This window comes from Bactrocera dorsalis, chromosome 1 (assembly GCF_023373825.1).
Source record: "Bactrocera dorsalis isolate Fly_Bdor chromosome 1, ASM2337382v1, whole genome shotgun sequence".
NCBI lineage: Eukaryota > Metazoa > Arthropoda > Insecta > Diptera > Tephritidae > Bactrocera > Bactrocera dorsalis.
Window position 1 is genome coordinate 77,302,911 of NC_064303.1, and position 13,280 is coordinate 77,316,190.

Below are 13,280 nucleotides of genomic sequence, written 5' to 3' on the forward strand. Positions count from 1 at the left end.
AAAGACCCGTGAAAGGAGAATCGACACACACCACCTCTTCGTCGATTTCAAAGCTGCTTTCGACAACACGAAAAGGAGCTGCCTTTATGCCGCGATGTCTGAATTTGGTATCCCCGCAAAACTAATACGGCTGTGTAAGCTGACGTTGAGCAATACCAAAAGCTCCGTCAGAATCGGGAAGGACCTCTCCGAGCCGTTCGATACCAAACGAGGTTTCAGACAAGGCGACTCCCTATCGTGCGACTTTTTCAATCTGCTGCTGGAGAAAATAGTTCGAGCTGCAGAACTTAATCGAGCAGGTACAATTTTCTATAAGAGTGTACAGCTGCTGGCGTATGCCGATGATATTGATATCATTGGCCTCAACACCCGCGCCGTTAGTTCTGCTTTCTCCAGGCTGGACAAGGAAGCAAAACGAATGGGTCTGACAGTGAACGAGGGCAAGACGAAATATCTCCTGTCATCAAACAAACAATCGTCGCACTCGCGACTTGGCACTCACGTCACTGTTGACAGTCATAACTTTGAAGTTGTAGATAATTTCATCTATCTTGGAACCAGCTTAAACACCACCAACAATGTCAGCCTACAAATCCAACGCAGGATAACTCTTGCCAACAGGTGCTACTTCGGACTGAGTAGGCAATTGAGAAGCAAAGTCCTCTCCCGACAAACAAAAACCAAACTCTATAAGTCACTCATAATTCCCGTCCTGCTATATGGTGCAGAGGCCTGGACGATGTCAACAACAGATGAGTCGACGTTGCGAGTTTTCGAGAGAAAAATTCTGCGAAAGATTTATGGTTCTTTGCGCGTTGGCCACGGCGAATATCGCATTCGATGGAACGATGAGCTGTACGAGATATACGACGACATTGACATAGTTCAGCCAATTAAAAGACAGCGGCTACGCTGGCTAGGTCATGTTGTCCGGATGGATGAAAACACTCTAGCACTGAAAGTATTCGACGCAGTACCCGCCGGGGGAAGCAGAGGAAGAGGAAGACCTCCACTCCGTTGGAAGGATCAAGTGGAGAAGGACCTGGCTTCGCTTGGAATATCCAATTGGCGCCACGTAGCGAAAAGAAGAAACGACTGGCGCGCTGTTGTTAACTCGGCTATAATCGCGTAAGCGGTGTCTACGCCAATTAAGAAGAAGAATACACTAATATTGTTGTTACGGCTATAATAAACAGGTTAACATTCACTACTGTGCCTCTCACATATAATAATACTGTTCACTTTCGGGTTAATCAAAGTGCTGCCATCTTTGATTTATTAAATAAATTAAAATATACTTACCAACCAAGGATTAATATTTAAGTGCTTTTCAATGTCTAGAATCAGAATTCAAGCATGAGAACAGAAACCCCAAAAAAAAGATTTTTTTTGTTGCCCGGTGTAATCATTTAATTTATTTCAGAAACATTGAATGCTTTAAGAGAGCCAACACGCACAGAAATCAAACGGAAGGAAGTTAATTTATAGTGTTAATGTGTGATGTTATTAAATGTGTACATATATATTGTTACAAAAAGTAGTATTAAGTTGTATTTGTATTGCTATATGCATCCCTTATTATGAACAATAGCTGTAGGTATATGGAATAGCATTTGTCTTGTTGTAGACATCTGGCGCCGCGGCTGCCTACTTGTCGAAACAATAGACATCTGGCGCCGCACTGTCTGCTTGCGTCTGGCGCCGTATAGCATTATGTTCTGGTAATTTCCAGACGCAGTATTCTAGAAGGACACGTCGGCATCAGCGAGAAGTGCGTGGCTATATAAGCCGTGGCAGCGCCAACGTAATCAATCAGTGCTAAGAGTAAACTGCTATAGTGTAGACGAGTTGTGAAATAAAGAGTTGTTGAATTAAATTAAACAGTGTTGATTTTATTTGTCAATCCAGAGATACGAACCTAACAAAGTAAACTAGCAAGCAGTAAATTCGTAACAAAATAGTATAATAAAATAACTGAATTATTTAAAGGTAATAATCTTTTTACTCGAACATGATTTAAATAAATATATATGTACATACATATATATTTCCAAATAAAATATTGTTCGAATTGTTTAAAAATACAAATGTATATAAGTACACTCAGTCCTTTTTTTACGCGATCTCTTTTTACGCTATTTCACTTTAACGCGGTTATTTTTGCAGCGCAAATTCCTTTTTTTACGCGAAATTCTCACTTTAACGCGATTGCTTGTTTTCGTTTTTTGCTTGTTTACATATTTTTACGCGTAATAATTTTTGAATATGTCGGCGCACCCTAATAGTGTGTGGATATTGGATATTGACACCGAGATAGACGATCATCCAATTAAAGCAGAGACGATTAAGCAAGGTTTTAAACTTGCAGCAGAATAGGAAAATTATTTTGTAGCAAATGATACTGATGCCGAACGTGCACGAATTTTTCAAAAAGAATTGAGTCTCTGTATTTTAAGATATAAAGAACTACATCGGAATTTATTGGGTCCAAAAAGAAGCATTCAAACAAAATTAACTGAATTGCACCATAAATTCAGTTAATTTTGTCAGTCGGAGATGCTTAGTCAATCAGAACATCAATCCATAGTTCATACTATTCATATATCAGCGCCGGCCATCAAAATAAGCGGCTAAGAATAATTTCCACTACGGATAATGACAGTGATTGAACAGCATTCAACGGTTTTTTTTTTCAATAAATCTACCTATTTTCTATTTCCTTCTCTTTTATATATGGTTTTTGTTTTGTATTTTTTATTTTGTTATGAATGAATAAATCATATGTATGAAATTTGAAACTGATTGTATTGTTTTTGAATATTTTTTTGCGCGCATATTTTGTTATACGCGATATTTTTTATATTCAGAACCAATTCGTCAGTTAATATAGGAAAACTAACCATTTTTACGCGATTTTTTTTTACGCGATTATTGGTTCTGCCACTAATCGCGTAAAAAAAAATCGCGTAAAAATGGTTAGTTTTCCTATATTAACTGACGAATTGGTTCTGAATATAAAAAATATCGCGTATAACAAAATATGCGCGCAAAAAAATATTCAAAAACAATACAATCAGTTTCAAATTTCAAAAAAAGGACTGAGTGTATAGGCCTTTTTATTCATATTTAGAAGTAAAATGTACAAAGACCGTAAGTTACACATTTATTGTAATACAAAATAAGCTAATAGTTTAACGTGCTCACAAGTAACAGTTCTATCAAATGTCACACGCACATAAAAAAGGTTATATGTACTAATCGAGAAAAAAATATTTGGGGTACTCACAACCTGTCGTAAAGCATCGTAAAATCGTAAAATTATAAATTTTTACACTTGTTTAAAAAAATTGTTGTTGGATTTCATACAAAAATGAGTTTACACATTTACAATTTTCAATGCTATGTTTTCGAATCGTTATAACTTACAACTTTATGAGACTTGTGAATTGCACAATTGTAAGATCGTTTGTCGTGAATGTACAAGTAACCAATTAAAGAAACGATCTCCTAGTAACATATCTAAAATATACATTCACAAATAATATTAACACTCATCGTATCACAGTGCTACTATTCATTGGAAATGGTGGTCAGATCTACGGATTTCTCATTGTCTCAGTATACAATTTTTTGCGATTTTGACAACGTCTTTTTTCCTGAATGTAGGTTCAAATGGTAGTTTACGATGTTACCATCTGCAGTACAGTTAGTTGAGTAGCAGGTAGCATTTGTTATTGTTCTGTTGTTTTCTATTAGTGTTTTAAACGAGCTGTTCTGTAAAAGAGGTTTTATACTCCTTCGATCTGTTCGAACTGTCTTAAGTTGTTGATTTTATCCATAAGTTTTCATACATAATATACTTTATAAGACCTGGTTTCCCCAAAAAAATATCGTTCAGAGGCACCACTAAATCTGTTATCTCCGATCCATTTCTTATGTACTACTTGTATACTATACAAATATGACTCTCTTTGAATACATATTTTTTTATCTTTTATATAGAAGGTAATATTTTTTAAAATTCACTCTTTACAGTCTAATAAAAAAAAGTTGGAACACGTTTGAGGTAAAAGACTTATATTGTACGAGGTATGTTCAAAAAGTATCGCGAATTTTGAATTTTCGCAGGTTACGTATATTCGAATTTCGAATTTTTTGTGGCGTTATGTTGGTACTCATGTCTCTCACTTATGCCGACAAGCTCGGCCATTTTGAATGTTCATTTAATTGTTGACAGCTGCTTTGCTTGCACGTGTTTTGGATCGTCTTCGATTTTTACTTATTCAAAAAATGGATCAAAGAATCTGTATCAAATTTTGTGTGAAAAACGAAATTAGTGCGCGGATGCATTCCGAATGTTGACTGTGGCTTACGGAGAAGCTACCTTGGACCGAAGCAAGGTTTACCGGTGGTACAAAATGTTCTCAGAAGGCCGAGAAGATGTGAACGACGAAGAGCGTGCCGGACGCCCGAGCACTTCAACAACAGACGAAAAAATTAATGAAGTGGAGAAAATGGTATTGGCCAATCATCGAATCACCGTTAGAAAAGTTGCTGAGGACCTAAACATATCGTTTGGCTCGTGCCATTCGATTTTTATCAATGATTTGGGCATGAGACGGGTGGCCGCGAAATTCGTACCAAAATTGCTTAATTGTGACCAAAAACAGCATCGCATGAACATTGCTAATGATGGTGACGAATCGTGGGTTTATGGTTATGACGTGGAAACCAAAGCTCAATCATCTCAATGGAAGCTGCCGCACGAACCAAGACCGAAAAAAGCGCGCCAAGTTCGGTCGAATGTGAAAGTTTTGCTAACAGTTTTCTTCGATTGCAGGGGCGTGGTGCATCATGAGTTCTTGCCACAGGGAAGAACAGTCAATAAGGAATATTATCTGCAAGTTATGCGCAATTTGCGCGAAGCAATCCGCCAGAAACGCCCGGATTTGTGGAAGAACAAAAATTGACTTTTGCACCACGATAACTCCCCTGCTCACACACATTGTTGCTTGTCCGCGACTTTTTAGCCAAAAACAACACACTAATGATGCCGCAGCCACCGTATTCCCCAGATCTGGCTCCCTGTGACTTTTTCTTGTTCCCTAAACTTAAGAGGCCCATGAAAGGACGACATTACGTTTCTCTTGACGAGATAAAGACGGCATCGAAGGAGGAGCTGAAGAAGATAAAAAAAATGATATTTTGAAGTGCTTCGAAGATTGGAAAAACCGTTGGCACAAGTGTATAATATCTCATGGGGATTACTTTGAAGAGGACAAAATAGATATTCATGAATAAATAAATAATTTTTGAAAAAAAAAAACAAAATTCGCGATACTTTTTGAACACACTTCGTATATATACTATAGGTATATATGTATGTATTATCTTACATACATATGTATACGTTCATACTAATTTTTGTTAATCTAATGTCCGCAAGCTTAGTGAGTTCTCACCTGTCCTTACGAATAAGAAATTAAAATTTGTACTTATATTTTTTTCCTTTCTTTTATCTTTTCTTCTAGCAAAATGTAACAGGTAACTCATTAGATCCATGCAAAACGGTAGGTGTGTAGTGTACATTTTTAAATAACAGTTTTTGATAAATATTTGTTTACAGAGTTGCCTTCCAAATCAATATAACTCCAATTCGAATTTGCGTGCTTTAGCGGAGGAGGTAGCCGAAAAACATGATGAAATCTGTGACTTAAGGCGACAAATTTCCTGCTTAGAGGATGAAATACAGAAGGCGCAACAAAAGATTCAGCTAAAGGACAATGTTATAAAAGAGTTGCGAAATGATTTGAAATGCGTCAATACCAAGGTCTCTAAATCACATGTGTTTGAATTCATACTTCAGATTTTGAAATTTTTGTCTTTTTGACATACTTGTATATTAAAACAAAAAAAAAATTGTCTTAAAAATTCTGTTCTCACTTTTTTCTTAATTCATTTTCTTTAACAAAATTTGTTTCAAAACATCAAAGTTTTCTTTTCATTAATCTCCTTTTGACGTTTTTTTGTGTGTTTGTTCAAAACGGATTTAGTTTCGGCTATAAATTTTTCACTTTCTTTTTTTATTACCATTCCAAAAGCTAATTGATAACGGTTTAAGTATTTGTGGTACATGTGCAGGAGCTTCGTCCAATGATAGTATGCCACCGATCAACTTGGAGGAACTGTCGTCACGAAGTGCTTCGACACAAGTGTCTGCTGGGTTAAAGTCATGCAACCAGGTACGTCTCGCTGTTTATATATATAAATCTGCTTTTGTATACAAAGCTTCTATTATAGGTTTCATTTATTGCTGAAAATTTGTCATATGATTCATTGAGTAATGCCGGTCAAGTGGAACAACAAAAGCTAAAAGCTCTCGAAATTGAATTAAACGAACTTTTTCAAGTTACCAAGGAGTTTAAAAGCCAAAATCTAGAATATCATCGAAAGCGACTGTCGGATATTTTAAACAAATCAGTAAATATAGTGATACAATAAAATTATCGTTTTTAAAATTACTAAAAATGTGATATATGATTAGGAAAGTGAAAAAGCAGAAGCCTATAGAAAGTTAGACTCCATTCGCAAGCAGCTCATTAACTTAGAAGCTTCTACCGCAATGTCGTTTAAAAGCTGCTGCAATGATTCTGATTCAGGCTTTAGCTCTAAATGCGACAGTGATCAGGATGCTAAGATATTTGATGCTCTTCGAAATCGTTTACAACGTCTAAATGAAATGAACATGGCACTGAATCATCGCGTTCAAGCGCTTACAATTGAAAATAATGGTAAACATTATATTTAAGATAAATTTATAATTCAATAATAATTCAGTAAAATTGCAAGCAGAACTTTCGACATGCTTAAAAACAGAGCAGACTTTTGCAAAGAGGAATAGTGATACACTAAAGACTCTAGCTGATATGATTTGTGGAATGGTAAGTTGTTGAAATTAAATAGTAGTCAATGCTCAATACCAACTCCATAAGTATGCTATTACACATACCACTATGATTTACTGGCAAACGAGATCTGCGAAAAGTTTATGTGTAATAATAAGTATCCTCACTAAGCTTATGCTAACAAAAGTTAACTATATAAATCGGTGGGCCTTATAGTACGGACTAAAATTACCATAAATGATAATAAGACAGAGAATAACATAGAGATAGGAAACAGGGAATACTAGACTATACTACGGCACAAAGCTAACAATAGCAGAGAAAGCAAGCTACTTTAGAATTATTTTAGACCGGAAACTTTCATGGAATCCAAATTTGGATGCTAGGGTAATGCAAGCAGCTATGGCACTTTACACCTATAAAAAGATGGTGGGGCCCAAATGGGGACTAACCCCTCGGGTAACTCATTTTCTCTACACAGCAGTTACATATAATGCCGATTGTTACATGTATGTTACGTCATATGGTTTATTGGTATGGTAATCAGTAATGGAAAAGAAATACGCAGTAAGGCGAATGAAAGGTATGAATGAAAGGTCAAAAAGTAGCTCATATGTGAATAAGTGGGGTTCTTAGAACCACGCCAAGTCAGGCGCACCAAACGTTATTTTACTCTAACTAGCCACAGACTTGTTCTCTAAGCAACTGGTAGTGAAGTTAGCTCATAAACTCAGGGAATCCTTTCAATTAGTGGTCTATAATAAGGGCAATGTAAAATATTTAGTAAGTTCCCGTTTCTACTCAATACCACATATTTTCGAAACCCTATAGAATTAAACATAAATTTGGCCCCCAATATTGTCTTCTCCTCTGAAACTATTTATATTCGTTATGCTTTTTGTGGACAACCATTCAAGGTTTGCCTGATTCCAAGTATTTTGGATTTGTGTTAAAGCTGAGCATTCGCAGAGGAAGTAGAAACCCGTTTTCGTATTCTCTTCTAGCTTGCTGCTGCGACAAATATTTTTATATGGCAAGCCCATTTTTATGGCATACTCTCCAAAATGCCAGTAACCCCGTCATAGTAACTGTAAGTCAGTATATGCTATTTCTGGATCTAGTTAAATAGTAGGTCCTTGGTTCTAGTCTTGTCATATTTGGACAATATATGTTTTTTTTTCAGAGCTTGTCTTTTTGATTCATTTGACCCGGAAAACAAATTATGGAATTATAAATGGAGTTGACCTGCCAGTGAGACATCCTGCAGTTGTGGGCTACGTTGGAATTATTCTCAGTTATCCACAAGACAAGCAAAGCCGCCTGGCTGTCCGTGTATATGGTTTCTTTCTGTATCCTCCCGTAGTTATTCAATAGAACTTCACAAGATTTCTCTATACATAGTACTACCGCATGGAAGATGCTACTTGAGTTTGTAGGCGGATAGAAATAGAGGTTTCGATATCATTGGGGTATACTCCCGCGCCCAACCCGCAGTCCATTTTGGATCCATCGGGGTAGATAGATACTCTTTAATTAACTTTTTTTTTCGAAAGAATCGGTGAAACAAGGTATGATGAGATCGTAGGTAATATTGGATTGATCACTCAGTTGAGTATCTGTCAAGCAATTCGGGCAGTGGCCGTGGCTTCTGGCGATCTGTTGGCATTGAGGAGGCTTTATACTTTTGAAGGTGATGCATTTCTTCAGGACGTGTGGTCGATGATGCTCTTAAAATTGCTCATCGCTTGCATCATTGAATGCTGCAGCAGATGATTTGCATGGCTGACTCGAAACTTGTCCTTGATGGGTGGACTGATGCTCTAGGCGTAGCAATTGTGGACCACCTAGTCTTGGGAGTACTTTGGCTATCCTCTACGTAAATTTTTATTTGAATTAGAATATATATTAAAACATGATTAGCTCATAATTTAAATTATGTTATTTGTTTTTAGATATGGATATATCAATATACATATGTATATATACTAGAGGATCCTTTTTTTAATTATCAATATTAAATTTTGTTTTGAAATTAGTAAAACGTGGTGTGTGCACGGTTGGTGAAAGTTGGCGTTTGTTGCGCGATAATGCGCCGTCTCGTCGATCGACGTTTGTGACCGATTATTTGACCGAAAATCACATATTATCCACTAACCACTCCGCGAATTCACCTGATATGGCACCGCGTGATTTCTCCCTTTTCGCAAAAATGCATTTGCCCATGGAAGGGAAATGTTATGCAGACGTAGAGGCCATTCGAAAGGCTTTCACCGGCATACTGGAGGCCATATCGGCCAACGAGCTAAAACACTCGTTTGATATGCTTTTGGATCGTGCAAAAAACTTTATTGAAGTAGAAAATTGATTTTGCCGAAAAAACATTTGTTCTGTTTATTTTAAAGTCCTGTTTACTTTGGAAAGTACCTTATAAAGCATTGGTTTTTTTTCGGGAAAATACTGTTGAATGTGCTTTACACCAGGAAATCAATCGTTGAAAAGATATTTGTTGGAAGGAGGCGAATTGAGCACCTACGATAATGAAGGCAGTGGACGCCCTAAAGAGGCGAAAGATCTGTGCAAAGAGGGTTCCTCCCAAGTTCATAGTCTAACAAAAACAACGAATTGCTTAGTCTGAGGAGTGGTTTGAGTGTTCTTTAATCGTAATAAAACCGAATTTTTGCGTCGGGTTTGACAATAGAAATACAACTCCATCATTCCACACTAGAGTCCAATCGACAGACAGGACAGACCGGTCTTCAAGCGCGGAAAGGCGAAAAAGTCGGCTGGCTAGGTTATGACATTAATTTTTGGGGACGCACGTGGTATAATATTCATCGACTGATTACTGAGCCAGTTATAATCCATTGCACTGTGTATTTGGTTGCAGTTCTATTCTACTATTTCAAATATTTAGCAATTGTATTATTTTTGAGGAAGAATCAGTTTGAAATAGTACGCATATATTTCATCGTTTCCGTTTAAATATTCCTCCGCAGCCTCCGCGCTTTTATAGGCACGGTACCGCCGCAAACGCTACGTCCCCCAATTTTTAAATCTGTAATATCTTCGAAAATATTAATTTAAATCAAATGCTGTAAAGGGCCATATAGATCTATATTAAATGTATTTAAGGTATTTAATTGGATAACGATTAATACTGTATGTAATTAAAATGCGAAAATTAGCCATTATTTGTCGTAAAAAGTTAATGACAAAAAAATGTTATTGTGGGATATCCATAAGAGATAAACATATACCATCGCAACTTTTCTGTAGGCCTTTTCAATGGGTACAATACCTAGTACATAAGTTTTTATAAATCTCGTAGGGTTAAGCCTGGGTTTTCAATGTAAGCGGAAAAAATTTAATTATTTGCGACCTTAACCTCAAACCTCAAAAATAACAGTATTTCTCCACTATTTATTGGATGTCATTTTTAAATATAAATAAAACCGCATCAAAATCCGTTGCGTAGTTTTAAAGACTGAAGCACACAAAGCGACATAGGGATAGAAAAATCGACTTTATTTTATACTATGGATTGATATAATACATCCCCACTTATAATATATAATATATATATATATATGTGGCGTACCAACATAACGAGATTCTTAAATTATATTTTCATAATTTCGATCTTTTACATTCTAATTACAATAACTTATAATTTTATTATTATGATCGCTTTACAACACTAATCACTCTATTACACTTGTTTTTGACATTACGCTATTTTTGTATTCGCGCATTGTCATTCATTCGTCCTTACGTTGGCCTCTATATTCGCTCTTTTTGGATAGCAGCTGCCAATCGCTTCGCACGTGAGGATCGCAACATAAGTTTATTTTATAATTCATTGCTTTTAATAAAGATTAGGTTTAAATAACGTGTTTTCAATCCTAAATTGGTGACCCAGACGTGATGTGGCGTACCAACATAACGAGATTCTTAAATTATATTTTCATAATTTCGATCTTTTACATTCTAATTACAATAACTTATAATTTTATTATTATGATCGCTTTACAACACTAATCACTCTATTACACTTGTTTTTGACATTACGCTATTTTTGTATTCGCGCATTGTCATTCATTCGTCCTTACGTTGGCCTCTATATTCGCTCTTTTTGGATAGCAGCTGCCAATCGCTTCGCACGTGAGGATCGCAACATAAGTTTATTTTATAATTCATTGCTTTTAATAAAGATTAGGTTTAAACAACGTGTTTTCAATCCTAAATATATATAATATAATATATCTATACTAATATTATAAAGCTGAAGAGTTTGTTTATTTGAACGCGCTAATCTCCGAAACTACTGGTTCGAATTGAATAATTCTTTTTGTGTTGGATAGTCCATTTATCGAGGAAGGCAATAGGAGCGAAGAAACAGTGGTAAATGTGTAAAAAACGGGGGAAATTATTTATCTTTGAGGGCTTCCGTTCCTTGCGCTGCGAAAGCGGTTCAAAATACACAAAAGTTATGTATGAAAGAATTCTTTCTATTTTAGTGATTTAAAAAAAGCCCATGAGTACCGTTTTTGTGATAATTAATTTGGTCGAAATTATTTGTTAGAATAATTTTCGAGAGAAAAGTTCTGCGAAAGATTTATGGTCCTTTGCGTGTTGGCCACGGCGAATATCTCATTCGATGGAACGATGAGCTGTACGAGATATACGACGACATGTTGTTGCGCTGTTGTTGACTCGGCTATAATCGCGTAAGCGGTGTCTACGCCAGTAAAGAAGAAGAAGAAGAATTTGTTGGAGTTGTATTAACAATCGATCAGTTGTTTTGATTGTTCTGCTTACTGATTCAAACTGATTTTTTGGTTCCGGTATGATGATTGGAAATGATTGAACAGAAAAACACGATCGAGTCAAGATCAAGATCAAGTGTGCGTTGAATTGATTGTGATCGAACCAACCAGATCGAGAATTGCCTTGCGAATATGTATGTGCATATTTGTGTGTTTTAACGGAAACAAGTTGCGATGCATAAAATTAACCAAAACATTACTGCATATATTTCTTAATTTTTAATGCTTAAAACTAAAAGTCAATTAATGCTTAAAATTAATAAACAAAGGAAATGCTTAAAATATTAGGGAACACAAATTTTAATCACTTCTTCATTGAGATCAACAAAAACTTAAAATTAAAAGAAGGTTTTTTTTCTGGTTTCAATCTTAATCGCTAAAACTAGCTATATACCTATAATTCCGCAACCTACATCAGTTTTAAAAGAACTGATATCAGGCTCACATCCATCATCAAAGCATTTCTTAAATCATTCAAAACAATATAATACACTATTTCAGATGACTTCATTTGGTGCCAAAGAAATTCGTGAGGGAAACTTTATGCCCACTTTTAAAGTCCAAGGGCAAGTTTATCATTTGATCGGTGACTTACTTCCAGCTGAAAGGGCTCAACCCGAATTTTTGCAAATATATTTTGTTTCCCATGCAGATCAGATATCCCTGCCCTCAAATTTAAACCCTAGCTTGCAAATCGATCTTATCGACGTTCTCCAAACAAAAAAGTTTTAAGTACAATCAAATCCCAATGATTTAAAACTTATTATTCATGCTGATGTGAAACCCCTAACGAGCATCGAGGTCGGTATAATGCGCCGGTAGTAGATGAGGTAACTGTTCTTTTAATCGACGAAGACAGAGGTCCCCGAGACATTGTGTTGACTGAGAGAGATGGTCGACTTCAACGAGTTTCTGAAATTCATAGATCTTATAACCCGCTTCAATATCCCTTACATTTTCCCTTTGAAAACAACGGATACTGTATTAATATTCCACAGCAGGACACTACTGCTAGATCTAAAACAGTATCATGTATGCAGTTTTATGCATTTAGACTCATGGTGAGAATAAATGACTTTAACAGCATACATTATTTCAAAGGATTATTCAACCAATGTTGTGTTGATATGGCGGCAAAAATGATTTCAGAGAGGCTTGACTTCATCAAAAGAAATAAAAAAAAATTAAGAGCAGAAGAATACATTCATTTAAGAAATGCCGTCGTAAATGATGGGTATATGAACGCTTCTAATATTGGCCAGCACGTTATATTGCCGTCGTTATTTACAGGATCCCCCAGATTCATGAATGAAAACAGTCAAGATGCCATGATATATGTATGTCAGGAAATTTGGAAGACCTGATCTCTTCATTACATTTACATGTAACTCAGAATGACCGGAAATAAAAATTGAGTTATTACCTAATCAACATTCCTACAACAGACATGATTTGGTTTCTAGAGTATTTCATTTAAAACTCAAGAAAATGATAGACCTACTAACGAAGAAGAATATTTTTGACCATCGAAAGCCTTTGTTTACAGCGT

The 13,280-nt window shown here is 35.9% G+C and overlaps 1 protein-coding gene across 11 annotated transcripts in view; it reads left to right on the forward strand.

Moving 5' to 3' along the window:
• LOC105225977 (polyamine-modulated factor 1-binding protein 1) overlaps positions 1–13,280 on the forward strand; it is a 306,375-nt gene that overhangs the window by 34,026 nt on the left and 259,069 nt on the right. For 9 of the 11 annotated variants that reach the window (XR_007421877.1, XR_007421876.1, XR_007421875.1 and 6 more), the window contains 6 exons: positions 5,532–5,570; positions 5,627–5,830; positions 6,102–6,242; positions 6,301–6,480; positions 6,545–6,791; positions 6,850–6,941. Coding sequence is in view for 8 of the 11 variants with exons in the window: in XM_049449950.1 (XP_049305907.1) it covers positions 5,532–5,570; positions 5,627–5,830; positions 6,102–6,242; positions 6,301–6,480; positions 6,545–6,791; positions 6,850–6,941 (903 nt within the window). In the remaining 3 variants the exon portion in view is untranslated. The remainder of the gene's footprint in view (positions 1–5,531; positions 5,571–5,626; positions 5,831–6,101; positions 6,243–6,300; positions 6,481–6,544; positions 6,792–6,849; positions 6,942–13,280) is intronic. The other 2 variants (XM_049449891.1, XM_049449942.1) reach the window with 1 other exon arrangement.